The sequence below is a fragment of the Thalassophryne amazonica genome, chromosome 1 (genome assembly GCF_902500255.1).
Source record: "Thalassophryne amazonica chromosome 1, fThaAma1.1, whole genome shotgun sequence".
Taxonomy (NCBI): Eukaryota; Metazoa; Chordata; class Actinopteri; order Batrachoidiformes; family Batrachoididae; genus Thalassophryne; species Thalassophryne amazonica.
Window position 1 is genome coordinate 127,772,653 of NC_047103.1, and position 25,712 is coordinate 127,798,364.

The window sequence follows — 25,712 nt, forward strand, 5'->3', positions numbered from 1 at the left end:
CTTATTCCATTGTTTTCTCTTTTCATTCTGCAGTTTATAAAACATTAAAATCTTTTTGAAAGACTTTTTTTTTAAATCACTTATTGACTTGTAATTGCATGTCACCAATGATAGTAAGGCTAAACAAAGTAATCTGATTGTTCGTTGTAGGAAAAAAAACAGTTATGTCACTTGTCAATTGCATTATTGTCCACATACTAATGGACCTGACTATAACTCCTCAAATAAGTCACAATAACAAGCACTTTTTTCCACAAACTCTTACACTCTTGTGACGACACTACTTTTGCCCACATGCAAATCAAAAGCTGAAATATGTCATCTTTATTACATTATATTACTGTTATTTCCAAGCCACTAGCTTCTCTGGGACACCCTCCATACTTAATAATACTACTTACATTAAGCATTACATAATATACAGGACTTACCGTACCAGCTAAGTACAACTACATGAGGCAGAATCTGAATTAAGTACCTGAAGCAGTAGCATAAACATTGTTGCATCCATAATTTAATGGGTTTCATTTGCCCCCCCCCCCCCCCCACACACACACACACACACACTTCCTTGGTGGATATAATGATAGTTATGAATCTACAACATCTAAAATCACATTTGTGAACAATTGTCTGAAACAAACTTGAATGCGGTTGCTGGCTTATTCATCAAACACTTAGAGATAAACGTACATGTTTAAGATGAACATAATGTTTAAATCAGAGAAAAACACAGAAGAGTGTTCAGGCCAACTGCCAGAAGTGATAACGAGAGAGGAGATAAGAGCTTTGGTCTTACGCCTGAGATCAGTGCATGGACTGATGTGAGCCATGCGATAACATCCAGCATGTCTGATAACTACAACCTGACAGCACAAGGGCCCTGAACAAAGGCTCACATCTTCCCAGTGGAGATAAATTAAATTGAAGAAGTCATTTATGAGCCTTTGATTCAAATAAAAACAAATGATGGTTACCTTAGTAAGTAACAGTACCATATATTTGTTGACGGACAGTTGTGTTTTGGGTTTTCTGCAACATGGCACAGCAGATAGATCAGCAGGACAAGAAGTTGAACTGTCAATATACAGACCTGGGTTTGATTCTCAGTCACTGTCTCTGTCTTTGTCCTTGGATGAGAGACTTCTTCTGCACTGTCCTACACCACACAGCCATTAATGGAGACTGTCCTCAGCTAGGGAAACAGCTGGTGATGGGCTCACAACCTGCCCAGGAGGAGTGAAAGATACTCATCTGCTTCACACTACAGAATCCTGCACCAAAGGGCCTCAAGGCCTGCCTGTATATGAGGTGCGACGGAGACGTTTTGAGCTTGACCAACAAAAAGTAGGGGGTGATTCTCCATCTTTTGCATTCTGAGAAACCAACAATGAAAACGTGCGATGTTTTGACTCACTGGGTGCAATGTTGAGAAAAACTGGTTTCTCAGAAGAATGCAAAGCAAAAGATGGCGAACCACACCCTACTTTTACTGGGTCAGTTTCAAAACATCTCAACCGTTCCTCGTACTACCTACTTCTTCTGCAAAGTGGGCAAGTTATAGGTGTGGTTAAAAAAATGACAATCACAATGCTGCGATATTTAGTTTTACGATATGAAAATAGATTTTTAAAGTCCAGAATTTATATCATACAGTTTTCACTGGTTTAAAAGAGGTAGAAAGACAATACAGCTTTCATTGAGCAGAGGACACAATAAATTGTAGACCTATTCTGAGTATTACATGACACGGACAAAAGAAAAAAATAATGCTGGACGACTAGAAATTTTCCCAGAGATCAAACTCAGCACTGATGAATACTTACTTCAAGGAGCACAAACCATAAAGTGGAAAAATTAAGGATGGGGCCGACTCTTTCCTCATATGTTTAAAGATTGATCAGGGCTAAATTCTCATATGTCTTTGATTTTTACTTGAATAATGACTCTTCCTGTAATATTATAGGTCCAGAGTTAAGAAAGTTAAGAAATAGTTTCCATTCACAAAGTTCTTTCATGTATTAAGGTTAAAATGGGTAAAAATTGATAAGGCTGACACATTTTAATGCTTCTGTTATGAGTTTTTGTTAAAGTCAGTGAAACCCCCAGCCATACAACAGCACCCCACCCTCACGGGAAGCCTCCCGGCGACCACACAAACCTGGCCCAGGAGAAACACCCCCCTCCAGGGACCATGGCTGGAAACCGTATCTGCATTCATCTTCCAACAGAATCTTGATCTAACAGAACGGTTGATGTCTTCTCCTCTGACTGCATCTTTGCCCTTGTTTCTGTCAGTCAATTTGCACAGGTGTGGCCAGGAGTTCTTGAACCTGTGCGGTCAGCCTTTGTCCAACCATGTTTAAAGTCTGATTAGTCATAAAACAAAAAAGACAAACACAAACAACCAAACCCCCCACCCCCCCTCCCCAGAGGACCGTCCCATCAAACCCCGGGAAGAGGAGAAAAGAAAAACAACCCAAACTTAAGCTTGCAAATAAAAACGCTAACACCCCCCCCCCCCCCCCCGACGACATGTAGGGACCAACACCCCCCAGAGGACATCCCGCCAGCTCCAGGAGTAATAACCACAGCCGAGGTCCCTCTGGGATCCAAAGTCACCCACGGGGACTCCCAGCGCCTCCCAGAGGACCGTTCCATCAAACCCCAGGAGACGCCGCCCTCATGACCAACGGACCCAGCCCCGGCCGTCTATGGCTAGATGGACCCACAGCCCTTTCCCCCACAGAGGACACCACAGTCACACCCCGAGGGCGGAAACTGGGGGGAAAAACAAAAGGAAAAAAAAAAAACATACAAACAAAACAACCCAACCCCACCCCCTCAGCGCAGTGGAAACTGGAAGCACGTCCAGCGTCACCAACCATGACTATACCCCAGAAGTCAACCGGGAGGAGTGGAACAGCGGTAATGGCAGACGGCACAAAACGGCGCCACCCCTCCGACTTCCAAACCAGCCACCAGCTGCGGGTATATTCCACTGCCCCAAACCTCAGCCACGCCGATGGCAGACGGCTCAACGGCGCGCTGAAGCCGGAGGTGGAACAGGGAATCAACAAAAAAAAAAACAACACCACCCCGAACCCCCCCTGTGCTCACACCTTGCACAAGTGGAAAGAAAAAACCCAACTTGCACTGGATGTGATCAGGGGTGTTAACAACATAAACTTAGCGCACATACTATCTGGTGGCAGTACGATCACATGGATGAGGGAAGCAGTGAAAAAAATCAGTAAGTTTAGTTAAATTTAGACATTTAATTGTGGTTCATGGCCCAAACAGCAGCTTGTATTACTCCATTTGCTGCTCTATTGCAATGGAGCGACACTGTGTCATTGCAATGAAATGAGAGAGAGAGAGAGAGAGAGAGAGAGAGAGAGAGAGAGGTGATATGGTGGCACTTGTTTCATTAAGCGTCTACGCTCTCTGGTCCCATCCACCTGCCTACATGCACGTGGTTGAGTGAGTGCATGTGTAAGGCACAGTGCATGCAATCAAAAGACAGAGCTGTTAGAAAACTGAGAGGCAACACCACACGTCTTCAGAACACCCATTCTTCCATCGTGATGCTCGCGGACATCAAGGTAAGTGCGCAAATGGGCGAGTGGACCTCAGGACCACTTCTCATATTTTTCTCCGGTTTATTTTCCCGCTTTAACGCAGGGTATTGGCAAACCATGTAAACAAAGATTTCTAACCTCAGTCAAATCTTGTTCCAAAATTCGAATTCAAATCCCTGGGCAGCAATCATTTGGGACATCACCTAAAATGATCCTTTAGATTCATCTGAAGAAAATGTTATCTTTAAATTTCCATATATTAATTAATGGCCAGTAGGGATTGGTATTGCGGGGATATTATTAATGTTAGCATCTATGCCAGCACTCCTTATCAACACCAGAACGTCAGTATGTGTATTTATACTACACTCCATAAGGTCATTGCAAAAATCATGGTACAATATTTGAAACAATAACTGGTTCTTTTACTCAGACCTGAGCAGGCCCAGCCGTCCTTAGACACATTTATTCTTTTAATTAATAAATATTTATGTACCTGAGACTTTCAGGTACTTTATACATCACTGGTCATTTGTATGTGCAAATAATGTGTTGAAATGTTGTTGGAAACAAATCCAGTCATTTTAGAATTGCTGCATTACAAATGGAAACAGTGTTTTGTTTTGTTTTTTTTTCCCCTGAACAGAAAGGAGGGAGCTCATCACCCAGATCATATTACAGATAATTCATTAATGGTTACATGTCCTTGTGCTGGATTACTCATCAAAAATAGGAGAAATTAAGTAGAGTAGTAGTAGAGTATCTTCACATAGTACAGCACTACACAACTCTTTATTTTACGCATAGACACAGGATACAAACTCTAACAGTACAATTGTAATTTGAATTCATCATTTTTTTTCTCCCTTTACTTGATTCCTTGCACTCTTGTCTTGGTTTGCTTGTTTTTGTTATTCTTTGACACGTGTGTGTGTGTGTGTGTGTGTGTGTGTGTGTGTGTGTGTGTGTGTGTGTGTGTGTGTGTGTGTGTGTGTGTGTGTGTGTGTGTGTGTGTGTGTGTGTGTGTGTGTGTGTGTGTGTGTAGGACCTGCGTGTTCTCAGGAACAGGAAGGGCTTGGCCATCGCCCCCCAGTGGTACCAGTACAGGCGGAAGTCACATGACCTGCTGGCCTGGCTCGATGACATCCAACGCAGTGTCGACCAACTACCTGACCCCCCAGAGGGAGAGAGGGTCAAGGTGACACGTCACACACAAGGACATACATACACAGCTTTCTGTTTGTTTGTTTGTTTTTTCCCCACATGATAAATGACCGTGATGTTTATCAATCAATCTTTCTATCTCCTTTCACTTCCCATCTCCTCCTCTTTGTGTCTCATGCTGTGTGTGTCTGTAATCTTTGGCCAGTCTACATTTTACACTTCCATTTTAGTCCAGTACTCACAGTTCTGCTCCTGGAAGTACACCATTAAAAAGATTTTCCATTTTCACTTCTTATTTATTGAATGTGGCTTAGTGGTTGAGGGTTTTATTATTATTATTATTATTATTATTATTATTATTATTATTATTATATTATTATTATTATTATTATTATTCAAGTGTAGAAAGGATTTTCTGAATGATCCATGTAGCACATCTTCTAATCTTTTAAAAAGAATAATCAAGTAGCTCCAGAAAAAAGTCTTTATTGTTGTTTGGAACATCTGATGCTACAGATCTGCACAATGTAGCTGACTGAATATATCAACAGCTCAGATTCACATTGCTATTGAAAGTAAACAGAAAAAAAATAATCTCCTTTCCAGAGGAAAACAAATATGTGACAAGAAGTTCTTATTTTGTTTAATACTTAAAAACACTGAGATAAAATAACAAAGGTATCTCAGTTAAAGTGACAGACGTTTTCTGTGAAAGCCAGCGTACCGGTACACTGTGTGCAGGTGCACTTATGGGATTAGGGTGCATCAAAAATATATTTTACATAGAAAACAATATAAAAGTCTCTTTTTTAAAGTTGAAACATACTGTAAACCCTGAGAAGTTACTACTACTCAGATGTTTTGAGAAAGCTCCTTACCTCAAATATTAAAGTTTAAATCAATGATTTAATCGTTAAAACTTAATATTCAGTGCATCTGGTAAGTATTCACAGCGCTTCTCTTTTTCCACATTTTGTTATGTTACATCTTTACAAAATGTGTGAAATTAATTTTTTTTCTTCAAAATTCTACACACCTATACCCCATAATGACAATGTGAAAAAAGTTTTTTTTTAAAAAAACAAACAAACAAACAAAAAACTAAGAAATCACATGTACATAAGTATTCACAGCCTTTGCCATGAAGCTCAAAATTGAGTTCATGCGCATCCTGTTTCCGCTGATCATCATTGGAGTCCACCTGGGGTAAATTCTGTTGATTGGACATGATTTGGAAAGACACACATCTGTGTACATATAAGGTCCCACAGTTGACAGTGCATGTCAGAGCACAAACCAAGCATGACATCAAAGGAATTGTCTATAGACTACCAAGACAGGATTGTCTCAAGGCCAAAATGTGAAGAAGGGTACAGAAACATTTCTGCTGCTTTGATGGTCCCAGTGAGCACAGTGGCCTCCATCATCCGTAGAAGGAAGAAGTTCAGATCCACCAGGACTGTTCCAATAGCTGGTCGCACGTATAAACTGAGCAATCGAGGGAGGAGGGCCTTTGTCAAAAAGGTGACCAAGAACATGATAGTCACTCTGTCAAATCTCCAGCATTCCTCTGTGGAGAGAGGAGAACCTTCCAGAAGGACAACCATCTCTGGAGCAGTCCACCAATCAAGCCTGTATGGTAGAGTGGCCAGAAGGAAGCTACATCTTAGTAAAAGGCACATGGCAGCCCACCTGGAGTTTCCTGAAGGAGTCTCAGACCATGAGAAACAAAACTCTCCGGTCTGAGCAGACAACAATTGAATTCTTTGGCTTGAATGCCACGCATCATGGATGAAGGAAACCTAGCACCATCCATACAGTGTAGCATGGTGGTGGCAGCATCATGATGTGGGAATGTTTTTCAGTGGCAGGAACTGGGAGACTACAAGTAGTCAGGATTGAGGGAAAGAGGAATGCAGCAATGTATAGAGACATCCTGCATGAACACCTGCTCCAGAGCACTCTTGACCTCAGACTGGGGTGACGGTTGATCTTTCAGCAGGATAATGACCCTAAGCACACAGCCAAGATATCAAAGGAGTGGCTTCAGGACAACTCTGTGAATGTCCTTGAGTGACCCAGCCGGATGGCAGACCTGAAACTGATTGAACATCTGTGGAGAGATTGGAAAATGTCTGTGCACTGACGCTCCCATCCAACCTGATGAAGCTTGAGAGGTTCTGCAAAGAGGAATGGACAAAACTGCCTAACGATAGGTGCACCAAGCTTGTGGCATCATATTCAAGAAGACTTGAGGCTGTAACTGTTGCCAAAGGTGCATCAACAAAGTATTGAGCAAAAGGTGTGAATACTTACGTACACATGATTTGTTAGTTTTTTTTATTTTTAATCAATTTGTAAAAATATATAAAAAAAACTTTTTTCATGTTGTCATTACTGGGTGTTGTGAGCAGAATTTTGAGGGGGGAAATGAATTTACTCCATTTTGGTATAAGGCTGTAACATAACAAAATGTGGGAAGCGCTGTGAAGACTTTCCAGATGCACTGTATAAGCATGGTTAATTTGTACTAAATTTATAGTAGCTCGATTCAAACAATGAGCTTGTTTCTGAATTGTACCCAGAAAAATCAACACTACAATTCAAGGAGTTAACAGTATAAACAAAGACAACTGTATATAAACTTTTGATTTTAGTTAACTTTTTGAGAACCCAAGGCACATGTCCTGGATCCAGGATATGCAGTGTACAATCCAATTGCAACAAAACTGTTGACTGAAAACATGGTGCATGTCCTGATACGGCTGAGTCACCAAGTCAACATGCAAAGGTCTTACTCAGCAGTCGATGATATTTATCATGTTGCACTTCAATAAGAGTGCCAGGAGAAACTCAAAATACTCATAAACTTGTAATAAGAAGTTAAAAACACCTTGTAACAATTAAAATAATCTGAAAATGGAGCAAGTAAAAATTCACTGAAGAGTTCATTAATAAGGTCTTAAATTAGGTGAGAAAGTACATTTTAAGATATAATTTTCTAGTATTCGGAAGTGTTACATCTTTTACAAACACTACATCAGCTTAAAAGACCTTATGGTGGGTCAAAAAGCTTCTTTCATCTCAGATATGACTCAGATCAAGGTGTTTCCATGACACTTTCACTTAACAAGATTTTAAAGATGTATTTATTGAAAAACAAGCCTATATCTGACTTAAATCTTCCTTGTTAAGTGATTTTTTTCCCATATTAAGTGTTATTAGATATTTTGACTTGAAAGTAGAGAATTATACTTGCTAACTGGAGATTCTCAACCATCCGGGTCATGGTATCAAAGTAGGTTGGCCAACTGGACTAGTTTAGTACCTTGAAGATGGTTGCTCTTCATCCCACCTCTGTGTCTCAGCCCCCACCTGAGACACCACCTTTCTATGACATCCTCACCTCTCCTTAAATCCATTTTATCATGGATTTGGAGTTTCTGAACAACCTGCTGATTTCCAGTCTGTCACACAGATGACGTGTGTGTGGCAACCACACAGTGATTGAAGTTGAGCAGTTAGTATTTTGAACATGACCAAAACTTCCAAGATTCTGGCCACTGTGTGGCATTGCGTGACCAGTAGTTGGCATGTTTGTGGCAGATAGCAGTGACTCGGGTGGTAAACGCAACATGTGCCTGTAAATGCAACAAAGACATAATCACTGTGAGAGTGGCGTAGGGTCCTATCTCACTGGGCTGTGAAAGCCTATGAACAGCAATTGTAAGGGAAATGAATGATGCATGATTTTGCGCAACATTCGTTGGGTGGTGCTCTTTCCTCTCCTCACTTACAGGGCATCGCCAGATTTTGAATTTTTCAAAGTTGGAGAGGTGACAAGGTTCCTCGCAGTAAGCTCCCAGAGCCATCATTGGTGTTGTGTGATCCTTTGAATGTACTTGCTACAATTCCTAACATGAGAGAAGTGTGGAAGGGGTGGGGTGGGGGATGAGCTGAGCCACACACACGAGCTGCGGGGGAGCATGCCACAATAGCGGAGATGATCGGAGAGGAACAGTCACTTCTCAGTTGCAGTGGACATCAGGACTTCTGGACTTAAGCATTTAATGTTTTGTTTTTTGTTTTTTATGGAGGTGCACAATTCTACAGGAGTGGAACACAGCACTGTATCACTTTAATCTTTTTTTTTTAATCTGGAGCGCTTTCTCTGTCTCCTCTCTCTCTCTCCCCCTCGCCCTCTCTCTCTCTCTCCCTCTCTCCACCCCTCTGTCTCTTTCTCTCTCTCATTCTGAGGACATGCGGTGGGAGTTCTTTGATGTGCTCATTGTGAGGGACATACAAACAGGGAGGAAATATGACGATATGTTCCAGCTCCAACATATGTGTCTTTAAACCGGGAAAATCTTTGTGCTAAATGCCATGCCATGGAAATGCAACATCATATGTTCACCAGAGCCAAAACACAGGAGGGCCGTGGAGGATGTATCTGTGCCAAATCAACATGCAGATCCACCTCGGATCTGCTGTGGACACCCAGAGGGGAAAAAAAAAACAAGGGAACACCCAAAGGGGCTTACAATGTTATTACAGAATCAATCAAATCAACTCAATCAGTCAAATCAAACTCCTCTTCAGTGTCTCAGTTTTGGCCATGTGACTGCAAAAGCGTATGCTTGACCTCAGCAGTCTTTCAGTACATCACTGTAACATCGGTGACCCCACAGAGGATGAATATTTGAGTCTCTCACTATTCCTGTGAGAACTGATTAACGTTTTCTGGATGAAGAATGAAACATCAACAAGGAACCAAACTCCAGTTGACCTGAGCTGACTACTTGGATATACTTGATAAGATTTTGTATTGAACGATGCAACATTTTAAAAAAGCAGCACTTATTAAAGTGGTTCGGCCAGTGGACACATAGTTTGTAATTTTGCTTAAACGTCCAAGTGCTTGAAGCACACTGTTAATGTGATGATGCAAACCACTGCAAGAGCCACATCAATACAGAAAATAACAGAAACAATAATAATCAAATGTCAGATGCAAATGTTGAGATCATCTCTGGATTAAATATTACTTGTTTTTACTTTGTCTCACATTACACTATGTTCTATAATACATGAAACGAGTTCTGTGGGTGTGATGTTTGACCATAAATCTAATCCCATACAGGCACCTGTCAAGTCTGTTTTAAATTTGGGAAAGGTCTGACCGAGACACCCTGAGCTCAGTCTGTGTCTGTCCCCTGACTGTGTGTGTCTTTTACTTTCAGATGATCACTATGACATTTCGCTAATTGGACGTCTCTCACCCTTGTCCCAGAGTCACCTGTCATTGCCGCAAATGAATCACTGAAAGAATCCACACTGTCTGTCTGTCTGTTCCATGCAGTTCTCTTAGTCTCCCTTCACTCTGCCTCCATTCCACACAGTATATTTAATCCCCTGGTGTAATTAGACCATCGGTGATTGTATTTTTATCACACTGTAAATAAAGTGTAATCACGACACTTTCTAATTTTATATGTGTTAAGTTTTCTCTGGATTTAAGTGCAGCATACATTACCCATGCACACTCTGGATTCTGGAAAGCGTTATCCTTTTCTCTCAGTGTGCTGTGTCTTTGCTGGAGAATGCATGTGTGCGTCAGTGAGCAAGTTAATGTTTATTTGCTGTTATTGTGTATCCGATGTTCCCTGTGTACGTATGAATGTGGTTACATGCACATGCTTCTCTGTGCTCCCCTCCTGGGCCCAGTCAATAGCAAGTGACCTCCTGGTTGATTTCATCCAATAGGAAATTGGCTCAGAATTCGACAAGAAGAAGGAGGAACTTAAGGAGATGCAGGGCTTAGCCAATCAGCTCTCAGAAGCTGGAGCCGCCAATCTAGTGGAGCCCCGCCAACTCCAGCTCAACACGCGCTGGGTTGAGGTGGAGGGCAAGTTCATACCCTTCAAAAGACAATGTGTGAGTTCCAGGAGGCCTGATTTCTGTATCTACTCATGAAGAAACATGCAACACGAACTAATTCATGATACTAACTCTTCAAACCCATAACACTGTGTGAATACAGTTGTGATCACAAATTTACATACGCCCAAGGACATAAATGTTGTGGCAATATTGGGATTTAGTGATTTCTGTGAACTATTCTTATTTTCTGGTTCAGAATAATTGGGCATCATACATCTTTAATAGAAAAAAAGATACCCAAGAATTTTGTGTACAAATTTAAATTAATTTGGGGTTTTCAAAAATGAATACAGGGTTAAAAATACACAGACAGTTAAAAAACAACAATCACAATAAACCAAAAGCTGTGGTTGCCAGAATAATTCTGCAAAAAATACAGTAAAAATACGCAAATACCTTTACAAAAAATACTGTCAGTTTTACAGTATTAAACCAATGTCATTTGCAAAAAATAATAATAATAATAATTTTAAAAGTAATAATAAAAAAAGAATGTGAAGTTAGCAACCTTGAAGCAGGGATGTTCTCTTTAGGAAACAAGCACAGTTATTGCTTTCACTACCATTCTGTCACATGGTGTGAATTAGTCTGAAACTGGAATGAACTGCAGAATCTGCTTTATCTTATTGATATATAGTCTACTTAAGGCTAAAAAGACATGATTTTTTTTCAGAACTCCTCATACTAACATACAAGTGAACCTCGTTAACTCGCATAAGTTGGTGTCCACACAATCGAACTGCAAGTTATCTGAAACTGCGAGTTAAGGAGGTTGACCAAAAACATAACAGTAGTCCACACCTCAACCACAAGTAAAGCCGAAATGCGTTAACGGGGTTCACGTTCATATGGCAAAATGATGTTCAGTTCATTATATTTTCAGAGTTGTTCCTATAGTGTGGCAGTACACTGCTGCAAACCAAAAGTCTGCTTGCCTCCCAAGCAAAATATCCTAGGTTCAAGCCTGCCCAAGCTCCTTATACAGTTGAAGTTGTCTCAGAAAAGCCAGCTGCCAGTTTTTTTAAACTACAGATTTTATTTGTTTAAATGTATTTATAGATTTATTTAACAGTGCACAACACACTATTTGGTTGCCATCAACAGGCTTCTGGCAGCCGTCTTTAACTACTTGTCTTGGCAAATCTGATTTAAGTTAAATTTGTTGGAATTCCTGTATAATCTCATCTTTTAAACATAGTCCAGATGTTGGAGATAGGTTTGCGGTCAGGGCTTTGTGAAGCCTGTTCCAAAATCTTAAAGTTAATCTGGTTCATCTATTCCATAATCACCTTTGGTGTGTGTTTGGGGTTCTTGTTCTGTTGTAACAACCATTTATGTCCATCTCTGAGCTGTCTGGCTGATGGGTTGAGAGTTTGCTGAAGATTTTTGAAGTACCCTCAGTTATTCCTCTCTGCTTGTGCAATGCACAATTTCCACTGGAGCAAAACAGCCCTAGAGCTTGATGCTACCGCCCCCATGCTTTACAATTGGTCCAATGTTCTTGACGTTGAATGCCTCAACGTTACCTGTCCAAACATACCTTATCTCATATAACCATAAAGCCTTCCTTTTGAACATTTTGTTCCTTGTTCATGTATTCAGCCACAAATTTCAGTTAAGTTTCTTAAAATCCAAGCCAGTTTCCTCTCAGCTGACGATGTCAGTTTGGGTCTTCTTCCAAATTTTATCTAAGTGGTACACCTCCCCATAATTTATATTTGCAAATAATTGGCTGAACTGATGCTCCGTGAAGCTGCAATTGTTACAACATGGCTCTAAGAGACTTTCCTGATTTGAGTAAATTTATAATCCTCATTTTCACATCTGTACTGAGCTACGTGAACTCTAATTGTACTATGTGTCAGTCAGTCTATCCCTTTTGATATTGGTGCAGTCAAGCTACTAGCTGCATGCAACAATGATAAAGTCAAGTCTGGCAGCATGTGCTGGTGTCGTGTGTCCCTACATCCACGACTACATTGAACCACCTTGGGTCTTGGATGGCAACAACCAAAGCAAATAAGCAGTCAGTCAGTCCCTCCTCTCAAAAGCAACCATCTTTCTGCTGCAAGCAGGTGAAGCATGTGCATCCCATTGGCAGTCTGCAGACCCTGGAGTCTTCCACACTCAGGCATTTACGTGCCAGATCATGAACAGAGAAACACGCCACATTGCCAAAATGTCAAAGCTGATGCTGTCTCACAATGCAAGCTATCAATCTATCTGTTCTAATGTTTTATATTGATGTACTAGGAAGTTGAGATGCCATAGGTGTATGTGTAATTTTGGTCCTTGGTATTTGATTTCACAATACCCAAACTAAATTCAACATTGTGCATGAAATGCTTGGCTTTATTTTTCTATTAAAGATGTATGTTACACAATAATTCTGCCCCGGAAAGGGAACAGTTCAAAGAAATCACTTAAAGCCCAACATTGCCATCACATCATATCCATGATGAGTGTATGCAAATTTCTAACCACAATTACACTGTAGGTCTAACTGTTTGTTTTATTAACATTAAATCTAACATTTGTTTGAAAATATTGCAACATTTATCCAAAATTTGTCCTTTTCAAAATGTGATATGTGAACTGAGATGAACCTGATTTACTGATGTCAGTGGAATTTAGAATCTTAAATCTACAGACATTTTGCAAGCTTGTGTTCTAAATAAGCTGTAGACACCTGAGTGAAACCTATTAGGCAAAAGAAGAAGATTGGTGATGTAACTATGATGCAGATAATCATACTATAATTAAATGACAAATTTCACAGATTACAGACAAGTTAGTTTTCTTTGATAATATGTTCAAAATGTAGTATATAAGGTTTAATCAGGAAAGAGCTTTGCTTCAAATATTTTTTTTCATTCCAAAACATTGCATTTCATAAAAGTTACACAATTTAAATACAATTTGCATGAAAAAGGCAAGATTTGTTTCAGCTATAAATTCTCAATTTGCTATTCAAGTAATGTATTTAATATGGAGTATTATTATTAATAGTAGTATAGCATTTTCCAGGAGAAAGAAAATTCCAAAATGCTGTACATAATTCAACATCAAGGCACAACAATAAAGCTAAATTTTGCATCCCGAAGGCCAATTTCCAATTTAAACATCAAATGCACATAAATCATACAAACCAGCAGATACAATTAGATAAAATTAAAACATGAAGCAAATTATGGTACTGCAGTTGCACTGTACAGTTATAGTATAATCAGTTAAACTAATCAGTTAATCCTTATTTGTTATAAAGCATTAATTAGAATTTTTTTTTTTTTTTTTTTTTTTTTGTGGAATAGATAAATATATATAAAAAAATTAGACTGTGCCCTGAAAAGAGGGCATCCAATATAAAACCTGTGCCAAATCCCACCACGGCTCTGTACTGGATCCACAGGGGCGACCCTGTACAACCAGGGACAGCTGGAAGACAAACAACCACTGTGCCCTTTAAATCAAAACAGACTTGCTTTTTTGTATTCCTTTGCTGCATTGTGTCATTTACATGACTCATGTACATCTGTGAAGCACGCTCACATGCTCAAATCTCATTGGTTGATCTGTCTTGCTCTATGTCACTGCATGCTCCTCTGCCAACCAATCACATGCTGTCCTTCCAGTGCCATGATCAGCCAATCACTGAAGATGTATGTATTCTGTAAACCAGTCACAATCATTCTCGTGCACTTCTCCACATGGCCCACACATCAGGAGGTTGTTGAGTTTGGACAAAATACACTTCTGAGATTCGTGCGTTTATTCAAGTGCACTAAGAGGAATCACTTTTCATCTTTATGTACCGATCGACGGCTCACGCGCTCGTTTTCAGTGTGATGTACGGTCGTCCTGGGAGCTGCCCGGGCCGCTGAACCATGCTCCTCCTGCTGTTTAACAGCTCCACTGCTTCGCTGAAAGACTCCCAAGCAGTAGTGGTTGAGGGGATGGTGGTGTACTTCATTTCTCATCCCGTATTCTCCAAACAGGTGTTAGTACTGTGTCATCACAGGCACTGATACACGCCGTATGAGCACGTATGCACCAAGCTGTGATGCTGTTTGACTACAGCTTGACATGATTGCCTTCTCAAAATCCTTCCAAATACTCATCTTCTGCACAAAAAAAGGCAGGTGCATCGTCTTTGAGCCCCGCCCACCACTCCTGTGAATGGCATGTTCATATTTGACCTTGGCTCTGATTGGCACATTCAGCCCTAGCTCCAATAACCAACAACAAATAAAATTTTTGAGCGGATTAGACCTTTAGTTGTCCCTATCGTGGTTATGGAAAAATGCCCAGCCAGCGTGTCCTTGGAGTGGTGCTGATCATGACCTCTGACCTTGCTACAGATGCACAAGCAGAAAAATACATTTTCTATATTTTGCTGAGTAGATTTTTGATTTCTGTGTAATGTGTGTGCAATGCTACAGGACTGTTACAGCCAGAAAGAAATGTTGTAAATGTCCTTGATTGGTTGCAAAATCAGCATTTTTTTTCCCCAAGGTCACTGATGAGATAAACAGAGGTCATTAAAAGGGCAATCCTTGATTTAAATTTTAAAAACATGTAAATGAAGTGTCTTTATTGCGGTACACTGAACAAAAATCTGTTGGATATACAGTAGTGTTCAGAATAATAGTAGTGCTATGTGACTAAAAAGATTAATCCAGGTTTTGAGTATATTTCTTTTTGTTACATGGGAAACAAGGTACCAGTAGATTCTTACAAGTCCAACAAGACAAAGCATTCATGATATGCACACTCTTAAGGCTATGAAATTGGGCTATTAGTAAAAAAAAAAAAAAAAAAGTAGAAAAGGGGGTGTTCACAATAATAGTAGTGTGGCATTCAGTCAGGGAGTTCATCAATTTTGTGGAACAAACAGGTGTGAATCAGGTGTCCCCTATTTAAGGATGAAGCCAGCACCTGTTGAACATGCTTTTCTCTTTGAAAGACTGAGGAAAATGGGACGTTCAAGACATTGTTCAGAAGAACAGCGTAGTTTGATCAAAACGTTGATTAGAGAGGGGAAAACTTATATGCAGGTGCAAAAATTATAGGCTGTTCATCTACAATGATCTCCAATGCTTTAAAATGAACAAAAAACCAGAGACGCGTGGAAGAAAACGGAAAACAACCATCAAAATGGACAGAAGAATAACCAGAATGGCAAAGGCTGACCCATTGATCAGCTCCAGGATGATCAAAGACAGTCTGGAGTTACCTGTAAGTGCTGTGACAGTTAGAAGATGCCTGTGTGAAGCTAATTTATTTGCAAGAATCCCCCGCAAAGTCCCTCTGTTAAATAAAAGACGTGCAGAAGAGATTACAATTTGCTAAAGAACACATTAACTGGCCTAAAGAGAAATGGAGGAATATTTTGTGGACTGATAAGAGTAAAATTGTTCTTTTTAAGTCCAAGGGCCGCAGACAGTTTGTGAGACGACCCCCAAACTCTGAATTCAAGCCACAGTTCACAGTGAAGACAGTGAAGCATGGTGGTGCAAGCATCATGATATGGGCATGTTTCTCCTACTAATACTTGAAGAGGTCGTGTTGCCTTATGCTGAAGAGGACATTCCCTTGAAATGGGTGTTTCAACAAGACAATGACCGCAAGCACAATAGTAAATGAGCAAAATCTTGGTTCCAAACCAACAAAATTAATGATTCACGGGATTGCTAAAAAAGCAGTTTGAACATAATACTTTTGAGTTTGTAGCGTCAACAGCAGATGCTACTGTTATTGTGAACACCCCCTTTTGTACTTTTTTTTTTTTTTTTACTAATAGCCCAATTTCATAGCCTTAAGAGTGTGCATATCATGAATGCTTGGTTTTGATGGATTTGTAAGAATCTACTGGTACCTTGTTTCCCATGTAACAATAAGAAATATACTCAAAACCTGGATTAATCTTTTTACTCACATAGCACTACTATTATTTTGAACACTACTGTACATATTGGGCCATGGAAGACTCCATTAAATTTTGTTGGTGATTTAGATGTGGATTCTAGATCAAGATTTCACTTTATATAGGCTTTGAAGGATTACGTCAAAACTACTTCACAGATTCTCACCAAATTTGCACCACAGATAGATATTAGGGCATGGAAGACTTGATCTGGATCCGGATTGGCGGATGTCAGAAATCTCAGATTGCTCTTATTTAGAAATATGGTGGCCTCTGTCCATCACCATATAATACTCTATTTCTTTTTCTAGCAATATTTTGTGACATACAAGCTCTGTAACTTGCTATTTTATTTATTTTTTGGGGCCAAATTTGAAATGTGGACTTTTGTTGACACTAGTGGAGAAAAAAACACAATGAAGCACATTTATAGAGAAACAGTTACAGTTTCCTCTCAGCGCCTGAACATAGTTTGGTAAGTTTGGTGCAGGTGTGTATTCTGTCCACTCCACCAGCAAGAAGACAAAACTAGACTGGATCGTCAGCAGGAGCTCAAAGTCAGTTTGACTTTCTAATTCATTGCAGGCTTAAATATTTTTGATCTGCAAAGTGATGGCATCAGATTGAAAAAAAATTATGTTGTCATTTGGTTTCTTGGCTTTAATTACCACCAGCAGTGATTAGTGCAACAGTAACCACGTGCTGTCTGGAGTCTGACCTCGCTCCCTTGCATGGTCTCGATGTGATCTGCTCACTTATGACAGTTACAGTGATGTCACAAACACATGCACATGGTTGCCAACAGGGCCCCAGATGAGAAAGTAAGACAAAAGCAGGTGTGTGTTTTGAGCAGATAATTCTTGAGATTTATAAAGAACACAAGGCGGCAGCTGTGACACACAGGGTTATATGAGGGATTAAATCTACCACTCACTCATTCAGAAAGTAGATCATTTGCATTGCAGTCACAGAAAGGTGCATCTCCCTCAGTCTTAAAATGTTTGTTTGTGATCCAGAACCTCTTTGTTGAACCTTCCAAGTTAATGCAGCTAGACTAGCTCCAATTCAAGTGCGTATGTCCGCCCAGCGCCAACACTGACCCACCACATCTGGTTGGCTGTAACAGTCCTCACTGAAATATATGTGTGGACAGTCAGCTGTGAGGCACATGTGCCGTCCCATTTTTGTCCCAAAAAATGTATTAATTTTTGAGATTTTGTCAAAAAGAAGGCCATAGTACATCTTATCTCATACAGTGGCTTGCAAAAGTATTCAGCCCCTTGGTATTTCATGCATTTTAATTTGTTTATGGCATTTCAAATACAAAAAGTAAATCAGGCTTCTCAGTATACAAATTTTTAAAATGATCTTACTTAGAATCAAAGTGAAATTAAATCTCTACAACTTAATATAAATGAATTAAAAACATAAAATCCAAGATGATGGGTTGCATAAATAATCAGCCCCTTTGGTATAATGCCTGTAAATAATCAGTTTATTTGCCAGTTTTCTTCAGACAAGTCAGGGGATGGATACATGAACATTTCCAAGTCACTGAATGTGTCCTGAACTTTATTTCCATCAGTTATAAAGAAATACAAACAATATGGCACTGACTGACTGTGCAAGAAGGAGACGAGTGAGGAAAGCCACCAACACACCCAGACAACCCAGAAGAAGTTATAGGCTTCTGTGGCTGTGATTGGAGAAATTGTGCATAGTGCATGTTTTGCATTTTGTATCCCCAGTTATACAGCTTCATGATGAAGTGGTACGGAGGAGGGTTTTCTTTCACCAAAAAATTAAATCTAGGCTTGCATCTCAGATGTACCTTCTGGCAAATTGTAGATGAACTTTCAGGTCTTCTTTTTAGTAAAACCATCTTCTATACCACTTTCAAAATGCAAAATGCAAAGCACGCACACTGCACAATTTCTCTAATCACAGCCACAGAAGCCTGTAACTTTTTCTGGGTTGTCTGGGTGTCTTGGTGGCTTTCCTCACTCTCCTCCTTCTTGCACAGTCACTCAGTTTTTGAGAACTGTCTACTCCACACAGATCTACCAGCGAATGCCATACTGTTTGTATTTCTTCATAACTGATGTAAATAAATTTCAAGACGTGTTCAGTTACTTGGAAATGTTCATATATCCATCCCCTGACTTGACTGAAGAAAACTGGCAATTAAACTGATTATTTAAAGGTATTATACCAAAGGGGCTGATTACCTATGCAACCCATCATCTTGGATTTTATATTTTTAATTACACTCAACAAAAATATAAACGCAACACTTTTGGTTTTGCTCCCATTTTGTATGAGATGAACTCAAAGATCTAAAACTTTTTCCACATACACAATATCACCATTTTCCTCAAATATTGTTCACAAACCAGTCTAAATCTGTGATAGTGAGCACTTCTCCTTTGCTGAGATAATCCATTCCACCTCACAGGTGTGCCATATCAAGATGCTGATTAGACACCATGATTAGTGCACAGGTGTGCCTTAGACTGCCCACAATAAAAGGCCACTCTGAAAGGTGCAGTTTTATCACACAGCACAATGCCACAGATGTCGCAAGATTTGAGGGAGCGTGCAATTGACATGCTGACAGCAGGAATGTCAACCAGAGCTGTTGCTTGTGTATTGAATGTTCATTTCTCTACCATATGCCGTCTCCAAAGGCGTTTCAGAGAATTTGGCAGTACATCCAACCAGCCTCACAACCGCAGACCACGTGTAACCACACCAGCCCAGGACCTCCATATCCAGCATGTTCACCTCCAAGATCATCTGAGACCAGCCACTCGGACAGCTGCTGAAACAATCGGTTTGCATAACCAAAGAATTTCTGCATAAACTGTCAGAAAACCGTCTCAGGGAAGCTCATCTGCATGCTCGTCATCCTCATCGGGGTCTCGACCTGACTCCAGTTCGTCGTCGTAACTGACTTGAGTGGGCAAATGCTCACATTCGCTGGCGTTTGGCACGTTGGAGAGGTATTCTCTTCACAGATGAATCCCGTTTCACACTGTCCAGGGCAGATGGCAGACAGCATGTGTGGCATCATGTGAGTGAGCGGTTTTCTGATGTCAATGTTGTGGATCGAGTGGCCCATGGTGGCGGTGGGGTTATGGTATGGGCAGGCGTCTGTTATGGACGAAGAACACAGGTGCATTTTATTGATGGCATTTTTAATACACAAAGATACCGTGACGAGATCCTGAGGCCCATTGTTGTGCCATACATCCAAGAACATCACCTCATGTTGCAGCAGGATAATGTACGGCCCCATGTTGCAAGGATCTGTACACAATTCTTGGAAGCTGAAAATGTCCCAGTTCTTGCATGGCCGGCATACTCACCGGACATGTCACCCATTGAGCATGTTTGGGATGCTCTGGACCGGCGTATACGACAGTGTGTACCAGTTCCTGCCAATATCCAGCAACTTCGCACAGCCATTGAAGAGGAGTGGACCAACATTCCACAGGCCACAATTGACAACCTGATCAACTCTATGCGAAGGAGATGTGTTGCACTGCATGAGGCAAATGGTGGTCACACCAGATACTGACTGGTATCCCCCCCCCCAATAAAACAAAACTGCACCTTTCAGAGTGGCCTTTTATTGTGGGCAGTCTAAGGCACACCTGTGCACTAATCATGGTGTCTAGTCAGCATCTTGATATGGCACACCTGTGAGGTGGAATGGATTATCTCAGCAAAGGAGAAGTGCTCACTATCACAGATTTAGACTGGTTTGTGAACAATATTTGAGGGAAATGGTGATATTGTGTATGTGGAAAAAGTTTTAGATCTTTGAGTTCATCTCATACAAAATGGGAGCAAAACCAAAAGTGTTGCGTTTATATTTTTGTTGAGTGTAATTTATATCAAGTTGTAGAGATTTACTTTCACTTTGAGTCTAAGGAAGATAATTTTAGAAATTTTTATATTGAGAAGCCTGATTTACATTTTGTATTTGAAATGCCATAAACAAATTCAAATGCTTGAAATACCAAAGGGCTGAATACATTTGCAAGCCACTGTAATATGAAAGAAAGGAACAGTTATTCTCTGGTTTTCATGAGGTTTCATACAAAATGGTTCATTTATTTGTGTAATCCTGCTAAAACACAAGAAAGCAAACCAAAGCCAAAACATAACACCAATAACTCGGGAGAGCCTTTTTTTTTTTTACAGTTGTTGGAAATTTGGGAAAATGGATGACAATATTTGATTGAAACCATTTTATGAAGAATGGGATTTTCATGTTTTCATACAAAAATTTGTACAATTTTCATCCACACAGATGTGAAACATAACAAAATGTGAAAAAGTAGTGCAGCCTTGGGCCCTTCAACTGTAACTACCCAGCTATATCCATTCCTGACTTTCTTCTCTTTATTATACTGTATTGTAAGATTTGATTTGATTTTGTTTTTGTTTTCCACCTCTCTGACTAAAAAATTCAGTTGTACATTATAAGAAACAAAACATAAATTTATGTAAATTAAACCAAAATTGCAAATTTTTAGAACAGTCTGTTTCAGACAGTAAAAGTAATGCAATCAATGACTACAAAATTAAAAAGCAGAAGCCCAAAGCTGATTTTTTGCCTATATCTATATTGTAATCACCAAGTGGCCTCTGTGAGCATGTATGCGTGCATGTTTATGGCTTTGATTGTGGAGAAACTGGAAATTTGCTATTTGGTATGCTTATGTATTTTGGGTCAAGGATGAACGCTGCAAAAATGGAAAATTGATGGGACTAATATTTCTGGAGAAATTGGCTATATTAGCTAACAACAGTGAATAATGGACATTGTGATGCAATGCACCATGTGAGTTTGGGGTTTTGGGGTTTTAAATGTTGTTATTGTAGTTCATGTTAGTTTAACAGTGTTGTTAGTGTTAGTGATTTATTGTGTTTTTGTAGTTCAGCTGGTTTAGTCAGTTTCATTAACCGTCATGTTGCCGTTACTATGACTGAGTTAAGCATCATGTTGCTGTTACCATTAGTGAAGACTGTATTGCATTTGATGCCTTCTGCCACCATCTCTGTTTGTGTGTGTGTGTAAAAATAGCAGCACCTGTTTGCGGCAGAATGCAGAAAAGACAAAAAGCTCTGCATACGTGCATGATTGCAGGCATGCACACGATCACACACAAACTATGGAGAGCTGACATTTGCCATTTGGTACACTTCAGTATTTTGGGTCAAGGATGAACAGCATCAAAACGGAATGTTGATAGAACTAATATTTTTGGAGGAACTATGGATATTAGCTAACAACACTGAACAATGGATGTTGCAAACCACATTCTGGACTCACTCGCCATTCCAGTGGTAAACCATCATCTTTATATTAAAAGTGTGAGTGTGTGCATGCATGATGTTATTTAGTAAGTTCAATGTAAGTACATAATATGATTGTAAATATGTTAAAAATACATGTATGACACAAGGAACTGAAAACACTTATTTCCATTGTAGCCCATTTAAAAATCAAATGACAAAATAGAAGTAATAAAAAAATAAAATAATACTGATAGTAATTGTGTTTATATTATAATAAGAACCTTAAGACAATAAATTAACATAAACAAATTACATATTTAGCAGGAAATAAAAGGGTTAAGTTCTTCTAAAAATTGTTGAGGTCTAAGGTTCTATAAACATTTTGGACATAGATGCCATTCCAACTCATTATACAAACTCTGCTTAATTTATTGAAAAATGTCAGCTATATTATAAGCACTACTCAGTCTAGAGCCCATGGATCCCCATGGGCAACATGCTAGTTATTATTATTATTCATTTTGTGGTCATTGATTGTATTAATATTACTGTATGAACTGGATTGTTCTAAAAATGTGTGATTTAGGTTTTTTATTGACAGATTTTTTTTTTAGATAGTATGACTTAAAACAAAAAGTTAAGTGTAAAAATAAATTATTTTTTGATCAACCAAAATAAAAATAACAAACTACAGGATGCACATCTCTCTTACATTTTATTCCAGTACCACTGACATCATTGTGTATGGACACAATTCCCATATTCCCATATTGCGAGCTGTACAAGAAGTTGAATAGTAAGGAAGGAGAAAAGGACTTGTACCGATTGGCCAGACAAAGGGACAGAGCTGGAAAGGATGTGCAGCAGGTTAGGGTGGTAAAAGATGCACATGGTAATGTGCTGACAAGTGAGGAGTGTGTGCTGAGAAGGTGGAGGGAATATTTCGAAGAGTTGATGAATAAAGAAAATGAGCGAGAGAAAAGGCTGGATGATGTGGTGAGAGTAAATCAGGAAGTAAAAGAGATTAGCAAGGAAGAAGTGAGGGCTGCTATGAAGAGGATGAAGAGTGGAAAGGCAGTTGGTCCAGCTGACATTCCAGTGGAGGCATGGAAATGTCTAGGAGAGATGGCAGTAGAGTTTCTAACCAGATTGTTTAATAAAATCTTGGAAAGTGAGAGGATGCCTGAGGAGTGGAGACGAAGTGTGCTGGTTCCTATTTTCAAGAACAAGGGTGATGTGCAGAGCTGCAGTAACTACAGAGGCATAAAGCTGATCAGCCACAGCATGAAGTTATGGGAACGAGTAGTAGACGCTAGGCTTAGAAAACAGGTGAAGATCTGTGAGCAGCAATATGGTTTCATGCCGAGAAAGAGCACTACAGATGCAATGTTTGCTCTGAGAATACTGTTGGAAAAGTACAGAGAAGGACAGAAAGAGTTACATTGTGTGTTTGTGGACTTAGAAAAAGCTTATGATAGGGTGCCAAGAGAAGAGTTGTGGCATTGTATGAGGAAGTCTGGAGTGGCAGAGAAGTATGTTAGGGTAGTACAGGACATGTACAAGAATAGTGTGACATCAGTGAGATGCGGAGTCGGAATGACAGACTCATTCAAGGTGGAGGTGGGATTACACCAAGGATCAGCTCTGAGTCCTTTCTTGTTTGCAGTGGTGATGGACAGGTTGACAGATGAGATCAGACAGGAGTCCCCATGGACTATGATGTTTGCAGATGACATTGTGATCTGTAGTGAGAGTAGAGAGCAAGTTGAGTCTAGTCTGGAGAAGTGGAGATATGCTTTGGAGAGAAGGGGAATGAAAGTCAGTAGAAGCAAGACTGTGTACATGTGTGTGAATGAGAGGGAGCCCAGTGGAATAGTGCAGTTACAAGGAGTAGAAGTGGTGAAAGTAGATGAGTTTAAATATTTGGGGTCAACTGTTCAAAGTAATGGAGAGTGTGGTAGAGAGGTGAAGAAGAGAGTGCAGGCAGGGTGGAGTGGGTGGAGAAGGTGGCAGGAGTGATTTGTGACTGAAGAATATCAGCAAGAGTGAAGGGGAAAGTTTATAAAACAGTAGTGAGACCAGCTATGTTGTATGGTTTAGAGACAGTGGCACTAACAAAAAGACAGGAGGCAGAGCTGGAGGTGGCAGAGCTGAAGATGTTGAGATTCTCTTTGGGAGTACAAGAATGGACAAGTTAGGAAATGAACATATCAGAGGGACAGCTCAGGTGGGACGGTTTGGAGACAAAGTCAGAGAGGCGAGATTGAGATGGTTTGGACATGTGCAGAGGAGGGACCCAGGGCATATAGGGAGAAGGATGCTGAGGATGGAGCCACCAGGCAGGAGGAGAAGAGGGAGACCAAAGAGGAGGTTCATGGATGTGCTGAGGGAGGACATGCAGGTGGTTGGTGTGACAAAGGAAGATACAGAGGACAGGGTGAGATGGAAACGATTGATCTGCTGTGGCGACACCTAACGGGAACAGCCGAAAGACAAAGAAGAAGATTGTAGTTGTGAAGGCATTTATATGCATGGCACTGAATCCAAGACAAATTGTATCATATCGTATCATATCACATCATAAGGACACAGTTATTGCCACATTTTCATTAATTTCCTGCAAATTATGTTTGACAGTGTTTTCTTTAGATGAGTCAGGGGATGGATACATGAACATTTCCAAGTCAGTGTTCATGTACATCACAGTACAGCACTACACAAATGGTATGGCACTGTATGGTCTGTTCATCTAGAGTCGCCACACACTTATCCTGAATTAGTTGGCTTTACTAGAAAATCATGTGGAAACCTATTTTTATTGTCACCAGTTACATTGGAGCAGAGATGTACTTTATTACAAGAAAACACTGGAAATCTAGGCTCAAGATTCCCATGTTCTTATTGAAAAATCAAGTCAAGTCTGGGAGCCTGCGCTGTGCTGCTTTTCGCCAGATTTATAACATCATGGAACAGCCTTGGGTCCTGGATAGCGGCCACCCAGGCAGACATCTATCTAAAATAACCATCTGCCTCAGCCAAGTGAAAATAACACCTGATATTAAATGATGTCTTTTTAAGACAATCCTCCTTTGTCCCACGTTTAACAAACAAACAGATTCATGCAAAATCTCTTGAAAATGTTTGACCTGCTTTGGAACCTGTATTAATACATTTGGAGGTGTGTTGGCTTGGAAAGTTAAAAATAACATCGAAAGCTTGGGGCATTTGACTAATGACCTAACTTTCACCATACTTTCTGAAATGACTGGATCTGGCCTCAAACTAAAACATATTGAGGTGCATCTGCAAAGCAAAGAAAGGACATTATAATAAACATTTTGCAGCATTTGGGGTCTTTGTTTTAATTGAAACTGTTACCAAGTGACCTTTAATTTAATCTGCACATGCCTGCATGCTAATTAACAGGATTACTCCAAAAACTAGTGAATCAATTTCACAAACATTTCTTTAAAGGTTTCGAAGTTGCAAAGATGGAAAACTGTGCCAAATGCTCTCGGAAATGAAATGCTCCATTTACTTTATGCAGTTAATCCAATCTCACCAACAAACCTTGGTTGTTGAAATGGGAAAAGAAAACTGTAACAAATTACAACAATGAATTGTATATTATGTTTTCCATTTAAACAGTCACATTTGTAGGACTGGTGTGACTTAACTAAATTAAGTAAATACAGCTTCTTTAAAAAATATTAAAAATAAGATTCTACTAATTGTCTCTGCATGATACGGTCTTTTTGGCCTTGACAAACGTATTTGCTATGAAGTGCCCTTCT

The 25,712-nt window shown here is 39.8% G+C and overlaps 1 protein-coding gene across 1 annotated transcript in view; it reads left to right on the top strand.

The window, feature by feature from the left end:
* dmd (dystrophin) overlaps positions 1–25,712 on the top strand; it is a 1,392,820-nt gene that overhangs the window by 879,783 nt on the left and 487,325 nt on the right. The window contains exons 44-45 of the mRNA XM_034174291.1: positions 4,627–4,779; positions 10,509–10,679. Coding sequence (XP_034030182.1) covers positions 4,627–4,779; positions 10,509–10,679 — 324 coding nt within the window. The remainder of the gene's footprint in view (positions 1–4,626; positions 4,780–10,508; positions 10,680–25,712) is intronic.